This window comes from Ciona intestinalis, chromosome 2 (genome assembly GCF_000224145.3).
Source record: "Ciona intestinalis chromosome 2, KH, whole genome shotgun sequence".
Taxonomy (NCBI): Eukaryota; Metazoa; Chordata; class Ascidiacea; order Phlebobranchia; family Cionidae; genus Ciona; species Ciona intestinalis.
Genome location: NC_020167.2, coordinates 511,319 through 527,799, shown reverse-complemented (window position 1 = coordinate 527,799; position 16,481 = coordinate 511,319). Strand labels below are relative to the sequence as shown.

At 34.0% G+C, this 16,481-nt stretch overlaps 3 protein-coding genes across 11 annotated transcripts in view; 1 reads left to right on the top strand and 2 right to left on the bottom strand.

Moving 5' to 3' along the window:
* Positions 1–566, bottom strand: part of LOC100175717 (dyslexia-associated protein KIAA0319-like protein) — a gene marked incomplete in the record, with an annotated part of 10,985 nt that extends 10,419 nt beyond the window's left edge. The window contains 1 exon segment of the mRNA XM_009859246.3: positions 409–566. Coding sequence (XP_009857548.1) covers positions 409–454 — 46 coding nt within the window.
* Positions 567–2,161: 1,595 nt separating this feature from the next.
* Positions 2,162–11,729, top strand: LOC100185916 (VWFA and cache domain-containing protein 1). 7 transcript variants are annotated; one of them, XM_026840863.1, is made up of 27 exons: positions 2,162–2,705; positions 2,949–3,011; positions 3,531–3,692; positions 4,004–4,212; positions 4,282–4,441; positions 4,617–4,743; positions 4,963–5,040; positions 5,442–5,594; positions 5,654–5,713; positions 5,772–5,903; positions 5,966–6,112; positions 6,457–6,662; positions 6,838–7,035; positions 7,515–7,701; positions 7,795–7,972; positions 8,024–8,141; positions 8,207–8,310; positions 8,821–8,927; positions 9,441–9,576; positions 9,768–9,885; positions 9,944–10,039; positions 10,095–10,205; positions 10,262–10,406; positions 10,631–10,789; positions 10,844–10,929; positions 11,051–11,144; positions 11,198–11,729. In XM_026840863.1, exons 1-27 carry the CDS (start codon positions 2,562–2,564, stop codon positions 11,533–11,535), a joined length of 3,816 nt encoding a protein of 1,271 aa, XP_026696664.1. In that variant the 5' UTR covers positions 2,162–2,561; the 3' UTR covers positions 11,536–11,729. The 7 variants fall into 7 exon arrangements, with proteins under 7 accessions (XP_026696664.1, XP_018673134.1, XP_018673135.1 ...); XM_018817589.2 differs by having other exon boundaries at positions 11,195–11,729; XM_018817590.2 differs by having other exon boundaries at positions 10,841–10,929.
* Positions 11,730–12,156: 427 nt separating this feature from the next.
* On the bottom strand, positions 12,157–14,653 carry LOC100180455 (40S ribosomal protein S26). Of its 3 annotated transcripts, none has more exons than XM_002131069.4 (4): positions 14,499–14,653; positions 14,251–14,379; positions 12,357–12,476; positions 12,157–12,300 (listed from the first exon to the last, which is right to left on the bottom strand). In XM_002131069.4, the coding sequence occupies exons 2-4, from the start codon at positions 14,373–14,375 to the stop codon at positions 12,186–12,188; spliced, it is 360 nt and encodes a 119-aa protein (XP_002131105.1). In that variant the 5' UTR covers positions 14,376–14,379; positions 14,499–14,653; the 3' UTR covers positions 12,157–12,185. The 3 variants fall into 3 exon arrangements, with proteins under 3 accessions (XP_002131105.1, XP_002131128.1, XP_002131143.1); XM_002131092.3 differs by having other exon boundaries at positions 14,447–14,515; XM_002131107.2 differs by lacking the exon at positions 14,499–14,653 and adding an exon at positions 14,427–14,463.
* Positions 14,654–16,481: the final 1,828 nt, after the last annotated feature.

Sequence of the window (16,481 nt, the reverse complement as noted above, 5' to 3'; positions counted from 1 at the left end):
ATAGATGGATCATTGTCAAAGACCTGGAATTTAAGCTAGATTTGACACATTAAACTAAAAAGTACCCAGTATGGGGTGGTTAAATATAAAATTGTATAAAATATTTGTGATAGTTTACTCAGTCGTTTTTAGGAATTTAAATCCTGTTTCCCCCAAATTCTGAATTGCCAATGTGTGTTCTCCATTTAACAAGCATGTCGATAATGTCAGTGTCACATTAAAGTTTTTCTTACGTATGTAACATAGAATCATACTATGCACAGGCATTTGGTTTAATAATACATTCCATTTTTTTTCAAAACTTACGTACGACTAACTAAATTGGGGTTTGTAACAAAGCTTATTTGATAAACCAAAACTTTTATAAGATATTGGTGCAGTAAAGAGTAAAGACTTTTTTTTTCATACCTGTAAATCCAAAGAAAACAAGACATAACCAAGTCAGAAGAATCATGTTTATGCCTCAATGTGTAAGTTATAAACAAACTGACAAGAATGCATCAAATAACCACTTTAAACACAATGCTTCAACATTTACTACGTATTGATATTATATTCCATCACTTAAGTCCTGAATATTAACACAAATATTGGAAAAAAGAAATAAATTTTGACTTTTAAGTCTAAATTCCATATTAAACAATATTTGATTATATCAACATCCTGTTAGGAAAAGCAGATATTCAATTCTCATGCCTACGTTCATATATAAAGTATAAACATTCGTAATTTCATTTTTTGCTTAAACGCAGTTTAATCTTAGAAATGAAAAAATGGAATTCACTATTTCACCTAAATAAATTTACAAAACTATAACAGCCAATTTTTCTTTAGTTTCTATTTTCATTTTTTTTTAAATATATATATACATTTATATAAATGTATAGTTTAATATTATGTCTAGAATCAATTCAGCCCCATTTTCTGAGTATTATGCGATTTCTATTAACAACAACATAAAATAATTGAAGTTTATATAGAAAAAATGACAATATGGGGAAAAGTATATACACATTTTTCGTAAATGCCAATGGCAAATTTCGTTTCTATTCTGTGGGGAGCTGTTTGCAATACAATTTTCACACATAAGAATTGAACCCAAACCAGTGCTAATCACACAAAATATGTTAAAGTATAAAACAAATAGAAAAAGGCTTAAAAATGTATTTTAGTATGCAGTAGGACAAGCAGACGGTAAAAAAGACGGCATTTGTTTTACCCCTTATTAACCCTTTGCATTGTTCTAAAGATTTAAGTATAAATAAATATCATTACATAGCGGAACTTCTTCCAATACTCCCATGTTATACGAACTCCAATGCTTATCGTTATAACATGTGTGTTCCGTGGTGATTGTCTGTTTTTTTTATTCTTTTTTCATATTGCTTATAATTTAGACAAACATTGGTAGCGTTAAGTGCCCAAGGACACATACGCCCGTAATTGTAACAGTGAGCAGCCTTGAACCCATTTCCTCTTGAGTTAAAAGCAGGCTCGCTGTGCTACAGCCCTGGACTGTTTTCTGTTTTAACTTGCTATTTATATTTATCATCCACATAACATAAACATCGAGTAATTTTTCACTAACATTGGTGTTTAGTCAATAAACATTTACATTGCTTTTATGACAAAACTATAGCATTTATATTAATTGACAATAATAAATACGTTAATGCGATACCGAAAAAATCCAAAATGCTGGCGGCTGTAAATGAGAATACAATATTAGTCCATAAACTTTTAATTTACAACAGTTTGATTAACTATAACAAAACTGTGTTTAGTAGTCAGTACCCATTAAGGTATGCGTTAAATGCGTGTACACATTCTCTGTCTTAATCTCTGTTCTGCATCGAACAGTCATTTTGACGAAAAAACAACAAATTTAAAAGAAACGTGCTGCCATTTTCTAAGTTCTTTGCGCCCCATTCTTCAAATATTTAATACCGCAACAACATTTACAGAGATAGTGATGTACGAAGTTCTATCAACGTTTTTATTGAAATGTATTAATATGTTTATATATTTTATAAATAGATTTTATGGTTTTAATCTATGAACACAGGGACCAAATTTTATCTTGGCAACACCAGTACATAATATTAATAAGGGCTGCTAAAATCGCTTTTTGTACACCAAATACTTTACTTGAATCTTTTTTTACTTCAGCTTAAGACAGTTTAGACATACTATGGTTTAGCAGAGTAAACTGCTAGCTCAGCGAGTAAACAAACAGTCCATTTTGTTTTCTGTTATTTTAGATTTCTATGGTGAAACTGTCAAATGCCATTCTTCCAACTTCCCGCCAAACAAAACATCAAGAGGCAAAACATTCCATCAAGCCACACCACACAACCCAAACTGCCAAACATATCTTAACTTAAACACTCTCTGCCCCAGGCCTGAGCTACGGTCTGATGGCACGTAAACACATTGCTTCCGCTCTTCAAAATAAAGGATACGAAGTGGCCTACTAAATGTAAAGAAACAAAGTTACAAACTTGTAAAATTTTAAAGGAGCTGATCTACATGGAAGAGTAATTATAGAATTTAGGATTATCATGAGATATCTGTTTATATCAACAACGATTCTATTTTATTTAATAATACTTGCTGATGCGCAAGACTTAAAACCGAATGTCAGTGTCTTAGCTACTTACTTTTCATCGTTGATGAAGGATACTTTAGGTGTTGAAATACTTCAGGTATTTTTATTTTACTTTTGTAATATTTCTTTTTCCTGTGATAAAATACAATTAAAAAATACAATTAAATCAAGAGAAGTTGTTTTGTTATAAATGCACTTGGTTTGTTGTTAACAAAACACAAAAAGCAGTAAAGCACATTTAATCCAAATTTTCTTATTGATTTTGTTCCTATTTCCTAATCTCCAACCACTTTACAACCCTATATTTTCCTGGGACTTATACATACCATTATTTGTACAGAAAAAAATTAACAACCTCCAGTTTGAGCGACAAAGGAGAAATGGTACTGAGTTTTTAAACCAGGTATATAATTTAAAAACTCTTTAATTTCTAAACAAACATGTAGCTAATGTTGCGTAATACAGAATTTTGTATCTTTGGGTTTTTAATCGTTGTATATTCAAATCTAAATGTGGTATATGTTGCTCTGTTCCATCACATCATGCTACTTTACTCGATTTACTTGATGCAATGGGAAAATCTATTTGTTGGGGGCGGCTGCCGATAAAATATTTTACAACATACCCAGTGTTTGTTACCACTGAATGGGACAAAAAAATGTAATATTAAGTAATAAAAACGCATACAGTTCGCCCAACAAAAAATGAACAAAATTTGTTTTCCCCAAAACTTTGCACACAAACTTTGGGTAATCTGATGTTGTTAAATGTTAAAGATGCAATTATTAAACTTTCAAGTCTAGCATAGAAGTGTTTGGTGGTTAACCAATAGCAGTAACATACCAGTATACCTAGATGTTAAATTCATAGCCTAAAAAATTATGTATATAATATATTTCATCCACTTTTTTGTATGTTGAAGGTTTCAACAATATTATCATCAACCATTTTGGAACGTGTAACTGCACTGCAGAATTTGCAAGCAGAAGTTTTATCTTCCTTTCAAGGTCAAGAGCAAAGTTGGACACCTTGTTGCAAGTATGACATGGAACAGTTGAGAATTAATGTCAACTATAAGACAAAAGTATGTGAAATTAAACAGTGCTTTATATTTTAGGCAATATTATTTTACTTATGATTTAGGCTTTAATATGTTAGTTAGAATAAGTATTGTTGTTTTTAACAGTTAGAGTGGGACTGTCTGTGTGTTGTTATGGGATGCCCGCTAACCACTGTACCAAGGCACTAACAGATACTTTCTATTAGCTATTCCATTTAATAGCCAATATGAATAAATACACCTTGGTTTGCTTTATTCTCTACACTGCAGTAAAGAAGAAGGACCAGGTTATATAACATTTTTTTGCAACTTTTCAATTGTGTTTATTTGTAAAGGTTGATACAGATAATATGTGTGAAATTATTTCCCCAACTTCCCCACCTTTCATTCAATCACTTTCATCTGATGTTTTATCTGCAATGAAATTAAACCATCAACAAGTTCCAGATATAAAATGGCAATACGTTGCAAACGAGCAGGGTGTTATGACTGTGTACCCGTCGCATAAAATCCCAAATTGCACTTCCATTGATCCTCGTTTCAGGTAAGCCACTACATTTATAAAGTCATATTTAATAATAAGCCCTTAATGTAAAGTTGATTATGCTTACAGACCATGGTACACAGAAACAGCATGGCCGAAGCCGAAACGTTTTCTTATTTTATTGGATTCTTCTCGTTCAATGGAAAACACATTTAACAGCAAACCAATGATAGATATTGCAAGAGAACTGATTGATATTCTGCTTGAAACACTCCGACCAAATGACAAGGTTGACCACAGCTTGCTACTCTCCTAACCTTATTTTTGTTTATTCAATTTTATAATTATGTTTTTTCTTTATATATGGTAGAAAGTGACCTGCAAAAATAGTATAAATATTTATTATTATAACAAACATTATCTGCCACTCTTTAACAACCATTTTTACACTCACTCTCTCTTAGATAAGTGCAATAGGTTTTCGTCATGAAGCTCTTCGCTCACAAGGTTGTTTTCGAAACCAACTAGCATTCGCTTCTGAAACAAATAAAGAAAAATTAAGAAGTTTTCTGCGAAATATTACTCCGATGGGTCAGTTTTTTTTTTATCCTATATTTAGAAATAGGCAGTGGCTATATTTTAAACGGTTTGCTGGGTTATGTGTTTTAAAGTTATTTACTCCTATTTTATAACAAGGTATAGTTTACATCTATTGTTTAAAAGACAAACCATTGTCACCATTACTACAAAATCTACAATTACCCATTTTAAAAATGTTATACTATGTGTTTCGCTATTCCGTATTTTTAGGTGAGTCTTCATATACTGTCGCGTTTCAAAGTGCATTTCAGCTTCTTGAACAAGATTATATTAAATACAAGAACAAGTGTAAGTACTATGATTTTGTCCCCTTAAAAGAACGATATAAAAATTACTAGTCCTAAAGCTAAACAGGATATCTTTGGACTTAAAAGAGTATAAACCAACGAAAAATTAAAATTTGTATATGAATAAAGGTGCTCAAATGTGATCCAAACGAACTTCCAAAGTTTCAAAAACACATCTGTATGTCTGTATGTGGGCAAGACATTCAACCCCCATTGTGTCAAGAGTTGTCCAATTTTATTGTTTTAATTGGAAATAAAATAATCCCCTGCAAACATGGTAACTTATGCCAGGTGTACGATATCTTGTTGCCCTACTAGATGAGGATAAAAAAGTTATATTCATTCATCTAAATGAAATATATAAAAAGTTATATTCATTCATCTAAATGAAAGTTTTTACAGCTGATACAGAAAAGTATGTTATTTTGCTCATCAGTGATGGACAACCTAAGGAAGCTTATGGTCGAATGCAAGATGTTTATTCAATTATTGAGCAACAAAACTTGAAAATAAATAATTCTGTATCAATATTTTCTTATGCAATTGGTCGAAACGGTAGGAAGACATAATATATTTTTACATGTATTCAATTACTTTTCTGTTTTTATGAGCAGCTGATGTTGGGATATTGAAGAATTTATCGCAAGTTTCAAATCATGCTCCATCACAAAAAGGTCATTTTTACTGCAACTTTATACAACTGTATTATAATGCTCATTTTATTATGTATAGGTCATGTATTTGCTATCAATGAAGTTAGTGATGTGCGGGAAACTATCAGCACGTTGAATCATGCTTCTAACAATTTATCTTACAACGACGAACCTATATTTTCATCACCTTATATTGATGTTGGGGGGCTAGGTAAGATTAATATTTCTGTATAAAGCTTACAGAAAAATACTAAGTTTAAGTTTATGTTGCAGGTTTAATCTTTACTGTCGCTTTGCCAATCCATAAACCAGATGGTGATGGTTTATATGGTGTGGTGGCAATTGATCTGGCGATTCAGGATGTATTTAAGGAAGTAATGTATTTCAATAATGATGATGGATCTTACATTTTTATTATAGGTAGGAATATTATAACACACAGTTATAATGCAATCTAACTAAATGTCGTTGTTGTCGACATGGCCTAGTTGGTAACCGCGCATGCCTTTAACTAAAAGTGATGGGTTTAAGGCTCGTCGTTACTACTATTGTGGGCGTTTGTGTTCTTGGGCAAGACACTTAATGGCAATTAGTTTAACCTAAAAAACTGTCAGCCAGATAAAATAAATCCCACAAAAACAATTACCCTTAAAGTTACATTTGTGGTAACTCGTGAGCTGGCATGAAGTATATGAAACAGAGCTGGCATGAAGTATATGAAACTTTGCTGAAGTGCAGATGATCCAAGTAACCAATACTTACAGATAACAACGGACGTGTGGTTTATCATCCATTCTTACCAAACCCAACACAATTATCCAATTCCATTAATTTCTTTGATATTAACCAATTGGAAAGAAGTGCTCTAGTTGTTGAAGTTGTAGAGTCAATGAAACGCGGAGGTTCTGGAAATAAATCAACTGTTTTAAATCAAGTGTTACCTGTGGGTAATGCTGTGCACACAACACAGGTATTTAGTTTTGTTCTTCATTCCAAAAAGAAAATGTAAAAAGCATATTTAGTTTACCCACAAAGGTACATATGTGGTAACTCGTAAGTCGACACAAGGTGTATTAAAAACAGCTGAGTTATAACGACTGTCCTTACCAATAAATAACTTATGTTTATTCATTTTTAAATATTAGGTAAATGTAGATCTGTTTTGGAAGCCAATCACTGGGACAAAGTTTTCAATTTGCTTGGTTAACGTACAAGATAGCCAGATTATTCTGTTACAACCTGAGAAGATCTCACCATGGTTGAACAATCATACCACATTTCAATACCACCGACTCGATCTATCCAGTGCTAATGGTGAAGAAGTTTGTCAACGATTTTATAAGGTGTGTTGTATTTGTGATGATTAGGTGTTTTCCGAGCAACTCCTGAATTTCTTAGGACAGATATACATTACACTGTGTTTAAGTGATCACAGGACATGCTAGCCTGTCAACTGCACGAACTCAAAAAAGTTGACACTCTCATCTGCCTTGTAAGGGACGGGGAAATAAGACATTCTATTACTATGTTGGCATATGCCCAGCAAATGCAAATGCTAAACAGGAGTACTTAACCTTGGCCAAGCTGTCAAGAAAAGATCTCCTCCCCCCCCATAACTATCAAAGCTCTTGTTGCCTACCTGGAAAGCAACAGGCTTAAAAATCAGGCGAGGTCCATGTGGCAGTATCCTGTGTGTATCCAGTAATGCACCAATCCTGGTCTAAATCTTAAGACCTATAACATTTAACACTGCGGGTCCTCATCCACATAGAATAGAATGTGTAATGTTTGCGGTAGTTGTAATTTACATCAAACTTTATAGACGGCACTTGTATCAAAAACTTCTGTTCTTTTCGCGCCTCGGTCATTCAGCTCTCCCTTTAAATATGAATCACAAGAAGAAACATCTGCATTGGTACAAACATACACAACATTCTTTGATGAATTACTAAGCACTACATCAAGTTTGCAATGTGATGAAGTTTTAACAAAACACCAAGACATAGTCGGTAAAATAACCCTCATATAACTTCCGTTGTTCTCAAATTTCATAGCTCTTTATTAAATACGGTTAAAGTAAGAACCAAATATTTATTTTTAAGAACTGTTTGCTCCGGGAGTTATAGCTGATGTTATGTGGTCTTCATTTGTCGACGAATTATGGTTGCAATCAGGTGAAAACCACGTCTCCGCTAGATTTGTTGGGACATCGAATGGAGTTGATAGAATATATCCAGGAACACGATTACCAAAGAATATTGATGTTACTACTAGAATTTGGTAATGTTTACATAACATTTAGGTAGTTTAAAAGTAATGTACTAATTTCAGGTACGAATTAGCAGTTGCGCATCCAAAACTTTGTGTGTTTTCTCCTCCTTACCGGGATGCAGCTGGTCCCGGGAATGTTATAACAATAAGTCATGCAATTGTAGCAAAGTCATCCAAAGTAAGCAGATACTTTGTTTTGGAATCCTCGTTTATATACAAATTGAAACACCATTACTTTAATAGACAAATAAAGAAAACGTTATTGGAGTGGTTGGTATTGACTTTTCATTAAATCATCTGTACACCATACTTACAACATTATATCCCAATTGCAAAGAAGATGCAACGTAAGTATGATAATGGTATTGGTTAGGAACCATTACTTGGATGTTATTTATTCTTGTGTGGCGGAGCATTTTAATAGATACACCTGATGCCCTCTTCCACTGTAATAAATTTCGTCAATCAAACTCTGATCTGGCGTTCATATTGTAGGACGATACTCGTGTAATGATTCCAATCGGGATCTGGTGCTACGAAATGCGCAACAGACAAATATCAAGTCCAACAAATTGTTAAATCTCTCTTACTTTTGAATTCGAGACAGACGATGCTATTTAGGCGAAATATATATCTCTTAAATTATACTATTTGTTGGACTTGATTTTGTCTGTTAGCACCAGATCCTTTCAATCATGCTGATTATCATTTTAACATTTTTTTCTGGTAAAAGTTTAAAGCTGAGAGTTTTGTGCTAGTTCGTTGACTGTCTTAACCTAAACTCCAAGAATACTTTGACAAATATGTGCGATATAAACATTGTATTAACTTTGATATTGTGGCCCATTATTTTGTAGGATTGATTCTTGGTATTGTATATTAGTTGATCAAAGAGGTAACATCGTCCTACATAAAGATTATGTGAACGATCATGAAGATAATATACAAGTAAAGCACATTGCAAGTAAGTGGACGGTAAATATTGAATATGACCTAATTATCTTAGCAGAACAGGGTAATGTCAGTTGTTTTTGCATGATTACGTGATTATTTTCTTGAATGTTTGACAATTCATGATAATGAGGATCACTAATTTTAGGCACACTTTTGTTTCTATTAGAATTTTAACTTAATTAAAATAAATGGCTCGTATGTCTGCTAGGTGTAGCGGCCAGGTTTATTTTCTTCCAAATAAATGTAAATATGTTTTTAACCTAAGCGTGTTTTAACAACTGTTGTTTTGTTGCTATATCCTCTCTTTTCGTTTAAAATATTTTTAAATCTTCGCTACCGTAATCGAAGAGACCAATAAAAGTTATATTATTATTATAATTGGACAAATTGCCATTGAGTGTTTTGCTCTGTTTTAAAAACATGCGCTCACAATGGTACTTGTATCCATCAACCCAGAGACAACACTACCAACTGTTCCATGTCGTAAGATTTTCATTACATATTTAACTAAAGTTTTACACAGGTGATAAGGAACTTGTTACACTGCTTAGAGATGCCAACTTTATAAATCGAATGAGATGTCTTGATTTAAACAAAAGCATTTACCGAATATGGTACACACTACACTCCAACTCAAGTCTCGACAACACCAGCCCCATGTATGTATATTTTTAAAACATTTGAGATGTAATGTAAACAAAGGTATTGCATCTCTGAGTGTGATGATAAAATGGTTTACAAAGAAAAAAGGTTGGAAACACTGCTCTAACCATTGTACAAGTTGTTGACTAATTAATAACAACAAGACAAATAACATTTCCATTTAAATACTTGCCTTTAACTGTTATAGAAATGGTGGCGAATGTGCAAAATATTTCATGGAAGCAGTCCCCAACACCAATATGTTCCTTGTTGTTCGGCCAAATAAAGATTGGTGCTTCAATCAAGGTTGCAATTCACCAGAAACGGTATAAAATATATATATGTATGTTTTGTTAATTAAACTTTCATGTTGTATGGTCACAGTTGTGTAGCAACAATAGTGGTGCTTTCTTTGGTCATACATGGCAGTGTCCATGCAGCTACCCAGTCGGGGTGGATGATTGCGCCAATACATTACTGGTAAGAATTAACTGATTATATCGCTTTTATTTCTCAACAAAAAACACTTTAACAGGTTGATTCCAATGTTCCTACCTGTCCTCCTGATAGAGCACAAGTAATACCATTTACTGAATGTATTAATGAGAAAATACCGAAATGTGTTTCCACCAATTGCCACTTATCGGTATCTATGTTTAAATAATTTGTTTAAGACACCTTTGTACAGTAACTTGCTTTTAGAAAAATGCATCCAATTGTACTGGAAAAGTCGGTTGCACTTGGTGTTATCAAAGCAGTGATGCATCATCCTCACTTGCCAGTCCCTACTGCTCGGAAACTGAAGATTGTTATAAGGGGGTTGAAATGGCACGGTTGCCGGGTTATGGTAAACAACTATAGTTTACTTGTTTTTTTAAAATTTAGGAATAAATGACTTACTTATTTTTGTTATAATTCGTTATAATTATAACACTTTCTATTTCATACACTATGTGCATTTTATACATCGTGTAAGATGGCATTTAGTTAAAGTTAAGTGTCAATAGTTCTAAAGCCCTTATTTTTTAGTCTTGATTTAACAACTGCTAAGGCCATCTTGTCATCTTTTAGAAACGAAGGAGATATGTCAAGATGCAACAGCTAGTTGGCAGCGAACTCAAACTATCCTTGCATGCGTAGGAGGATGCTTGTTGCTGGTTATATCATTTATTATTATTTTGCGCTGTTTAAAATCAAGGAGACAAACTGTGAAACAAAATGTCGATCATGGTTGTATGTTAATAAAATAGGTAATTTTATTTTCTGAATATGAATTTTTAGCAGTTTATGATCAAGTGTCTCCATCTGCAACTCCCATCGCAGAAAATGTAGAACAGACGAACAAAGTCGCGCCCCGGGCACCACAAGTGGTAAATATGAATTTAATATTATTAACAGAATCTGTTTTCAGATTCCAACTTTGATCAGGTTAAATATGTCAATTAAAGAGTGTTAACTTATAACAACAGTCAAATGAAACTTTATTATTAGATAATATCAGTGGTGGATTCTGATGGATCCGAAATTCTACGGAAACCAGTTCAACTTATTCAAGGTGGAGTTACTTATGGAGCACAACAAAAAGGTAAACGTTTCAGCGTTACTTAATTTTTAATAACACAATGCTATCTACAGCAGCTAATCCTGAAGTAATGAAGAATAAAAACAATCCTGAAGAAAGCAAAAACAAGAGAGTGGATACTGTATCAGATGATACCTCCATTGAAACTGAAAACACACGCAACAGTGTTGCAAGTAACGATGTAGAACACATAGACAGTCCAGGAAAAAGGAAGAGATTATCCAGAGCAGATGCCCGTTCAAGGGAAAACCTTTCTAATCTAGAGGGAGTGGAAGAGAAGTTTCCTTTTGATACAAAGCCATACATTCCTATGAAACAAATAACCAATGAACTGAGTAACAGCCAGTCTTCACCAACCCTAATTAACAATAAGTCTTACTGTTCTGATTTGTAACAATTGCCTGCATAAGATTTAAATGCAGCAGCCCCAGCACTTGGCTGATGTGTATCGGGTATCCCAGGCATTCAGATGACTCCACACATGGAATGAAACTTTATCCTTGTGTGGTCGTAAAACACAGATGTTTTGGTTTTCTGTATGGCTATTGGCTTTTATACAACCAAGTAGTGACCACTGAGTTGGAGTAATAGCTGTTAAGTGTCTTGCCCAAGGACACATTCGCCCACATTAGTAGCAGCAACGAGCCTTGAACCCAAGTGCCTAATGTTGTTTCAAATGACCAAGATTAATATCCTGCTGCAGCAAACTATACTTTATGGTCATTCTTTATTACTTGCCTTGCATACAGATGCTTCTAAGCAACATACAAGTGCTTGTCACTGATGTTTGTTTTTTACCTTTTAAATGTAATGCATTCTATTAACCATCTGTTTCATCAACATACAAGTACCTGCCACTGAAGTATTAGCCTAAGTATTTTACCTTTTAAAAATAATGCATTCTTTTTTAATCACCTCTTTTCTAACAAATGAATAAAAACGGACCTTTGTTAGATGCATCTTTTTACACGAAAGTACAGCCGGTGTTTACAGACTAAATATTAAAACCATCAAATTTGATCCACTTAATTTATTTCACATCACTTATGAAACGCGTGGACGTGTTTGATTCTGTTGTTGCTGTTGTTGACCACCTGGCCTGAACCTTGGTGGTGGTGTGCGATCCTTACGTGCAAGCCGAGATCTGTTCTTCACCAATCTACATTTAACGCAAGGTAAAATTTTAGAGTCAAACATTTCTACCACTGTATTTACCTTAAATGAATAGCAGCAGAAACACTATAGTAGACTTTATAGTACATCTTTGGCAAGGCGTAAGATTCGTAAACACTTGCTTCAGATAAATCTCTCATCCCAGCAGCATCAACGATGTTCCTTTAATAAAAAAAAATTAATCAAAACATCAACCGGCACATTTTTAGATAGCTTACATTCTACTTGGATGCAAGGTAGAACATACTTATCCATAAAGTAAAAAGCATGAAATGCTTAGGCTAAAGTAAAAACAGAAAGCCAAAATATAGAGCGCAAAAACCTATTTAACCACATGCTGCTAGAAAGCTTTCTTTTTATTGTTACATCACATGTGTCATTATAACATAACTATCAAATATGACGTCTCATAAAATAACAATCTAAAGGAATGTGCCCACTAGCTAACCAACCAAGAAATCAAAACATTGTGTAGTAGCGTCACATTTATATGTTCTGCACTGGCTTTGGAAATAAAGGAAGACGCATGTAGTAGCATGCATTCTAGATTTAGTAAGCAGACATCTTTATGAATTTGTTCTTTTGCGGTGAATCAAACAACATGTTTTGGCCTCTATCCAAGCTCGACCGGGACGATACTTGACCGACATAATACAGGGGCGTAAATAGTATAAAAAACAACTGGCCGTGGCCCAAATAGCATTATGACATCATATGTTTAAAGCAGCGCCTTACGCGAGGACGTGCAACATGAACGTATTGTTAAGTGCAAGAATAGGCAATATAATATTAATTAGCTTGCCTTAGCAGATTGTTTATTAACATTCCGTACTTACAAAGTTTCAAATAAGATTTTTTTATGATTGTGAATACATATTAAGAAGGATCCTTGAACCTTCATATTGTATTTGCATTTCAAAACCCAACGATCTTCCGGCGCGCATAAACATTTTACCTTTGATTACCGAGTGGATGAGATATATTAGATAAGGAAAAACGCTTTGAAGGTAAAATGTTTATGCGCGCCGGAATCTGCAAGTTTCACAGACACGCGATTCGATTTACGTAACGAGTGGAAACCTGATGTAACGACTTTTAATTTCCTTGTTTCATCCTAACTAAATAGTAAATAGGAAATAAGCAAATGTAATAAAATTAATTTGGGCGCGTGAAAAATGCGCCTATTTATGACACTATAATATCCTATCAAAATTTGTGTTGTTTCCAATTTACTGATAGCGCCGTTTTCCACCCCTATATTTTTTCCAATTAAAATTTACATAATAGAGGTTTATCGCCAGGCGTAAAATTATAACTGGAACAAAAATTATACGAACACTACATATCATAATAAAATAGTCCAAAAAAAAATTAAAGCACTTTAAGCACATAACGTCATAAGCATGTCATCTGCTGTAGAAGGTTGGTTGTTACTCGCATTATGTGAGTAAAGAAAACTATGGAACAGGACAGTTTCACTTTTATGAGCCTAATCTTTTTCGAGTATTATTTTTACAGTTTTTAGTTGGTAATAGCACCATAAAGTAACAGAACGAGTAATATATCAGGGAGACGTAGTAAGGAACATTTTGAAACCAAAAATTTAGGTGGCCACCAGCTAAAGGATTACCAACAGAACGTATTTTATAAACTAGGTTTAACAACATTGCGCTAAAAAAAGCTAACTCAATGTTGATACGCGCATAAACCAATGACCATGCAAAATAACGCGGCTAGCCAGTTATCAAATGACGAGTTAATGCGGATCGCTATTGGATTAACTTTTTACCACGAAAAAAGAGGCATAACATGACAACGTACGTTGGTAATGTAAAACTTTAAATAAGTTTGTTACTGTTTGTACAACGTGGGGGGTTTACAGTGGAAAAGGTAAAATCTTTAACGTCCTTGACAATAATTATCCAACGTTATTTACCTGATGATGTATTTCTTAATTGCTTTGTCTTTTGGCACCCTAGCGCCAGAAGACTCGCAACGAACGTATTTTACATGACCGCGTCCTTGCTTATTCCGACCGCCATTTCGTCTCTTGAAAGGCATTTTTCTAAAATAAAAATAGCAAAAACTAAACTTTTTTTCGCTGAATTTTACCTTTCCTTAAAATTCAATACCAAATATTACAATCAAAGCTTGATTAATTTGGATAAAGTAAAACCAACATACCGACGCAAACCTGCAAACCAAAGGAAGGTTGAAACTCAAGCTGTGGTGGAACATGGAATAGAAACAAAATAAAACGCAAAGAGAGCAATGTTTTAACCAAGCAGTGCTGCTGAATGAAAGTTACCTAAACGCAATGGACATGTACATAGCTGTTTTCAGCAGTAACGGATGTTTTTAGTTAAAATTTACTATCGAAAGTGTTTCAAAGATGGACGTTTTAAATCAACGTAGCTATAACGTGGTGCATGTTTCTCGTATATCCAACAGCACGTAACTCGGACAGTACTTAATGTACACAGTTCACTTTACTTTTTTCTCTTTACTACGGAACACAACACAGTTATATACGCTACAATTATACGACGCATGACACACGAACAAAAACAGCGTGATGAATATAACTTTTCTGCCCCTGCGCAAAGGGGCAACTACAGGCGTCGTTTTAATTTATACACGTGCCCGCGTAAAGGCATAATAGCAGGGATATTTTGTTTTCCTCCAGACCTTCAGTTACAATCTATGATTTCGGCGACAGGTTATTACTGGTATCATCCTATATAAGTTATATAGTAAGACAATAACTACTGAAGCATAAATGTGTGACAAAAATGCATTTTTTATTCATCAAGCAATGTGCAATGGTGAATGGTATGCTAAAATATCCAAAATAGCTACGACTTTGACTTCGCCGGGGGTAACAATGTGTAAAGGTGGAGGGGGGTCGTAAGTGTCTTTGGTCAAAACACGAAGATTGCCAAAGGCCGCCGCCGCCGCCAGGGTCCAGGTCCAAACCACAGAAATAAAAAAGAGTAGAACGCGCAACTTTTCAAAACCGTGATATATTCTTTTTTCTATTCATGTGACCGCTGTTTATTTCAAAAACTGCACCAACTATTCAAGTTTATTAGGCCAGTTTAGTTATTTGGTAGGTTAACGCTTACAGTTTACCACTTGTTAGGAAATTTAATTATTTAATAATTTTAATTAAAAACCTTTGTGCAAACGGGTTGTTAGAAATATTTGTATATTAGAAAATAGTTGTTTTACCAAAGAACACTATACAACTATGTATGTATAGTGTTCTTTGGTTTTACCCTATAACTTTAAATCAAGTCAAAAAATGAAGAAAAACTACATAAAACGCCCTCGAATCCATTAACTACAATCAAAGAGATTAAAACCAATCTCTTTGACTTTTAAACCAATTGGTTTTAATCTCTTTGACTACAATAGTAAACGGGGACGACCCGCAAAAGACATTGGAGCAGAGCATGGCGCCCTCTATAACAGGCCTGGACACCGTCGGCGCCTCTCTCGAAACTGGAGGCGGATGGTTTTGCAGCGCTTGTACGATTTGTAGACAGTTTTGATGAGTTATTTGACGAATTATCGCATTAGATAGTGTTTGCTCGGAGTTTTAGCAGTAAGTACAGTATGAAAGTTTAATTTTTTTTATTAAGCCTGCGTGAGAAAGAACCTACAAAAGAGATCCATAAAATGCCTTAAGTTCATTGTGGTATGTACATTTTAAGAAATCTTTGAATTTTGTAGTTTTAAAACACAGTGCAGCAGCAGAGCATGTATAATATAACTCCTGGCGATAGACCTTACTTAATTAAAAAACCTTAAGATTAACCTCATGGGTGCGATTGGAAAATCTTACACCGGCGGCCATTCGTTAGGACCCCTTTAAAACACCAAGGTGATCCTAGAATACAGATATTAGAGCGGCCATTTTCGATACCTTCTACTGGTGCCACCAACCTAAAATTTGGACACTGTACTAATTAGACCCCAGCGGTACCGATTCTAAAATCAAAAATTTAAAATTCAAAAAAAATATTAATTATGAATATTAATATTCGTCATAAAAACATATTTATAGAATTTTCGCACGCACCAGCTTTGAATATGTTGTAGCGCTACTTAATAGCTACAAAATAAAACATTTTTTTCTTCAAAAAAATGGGGGCTTGGGTATGA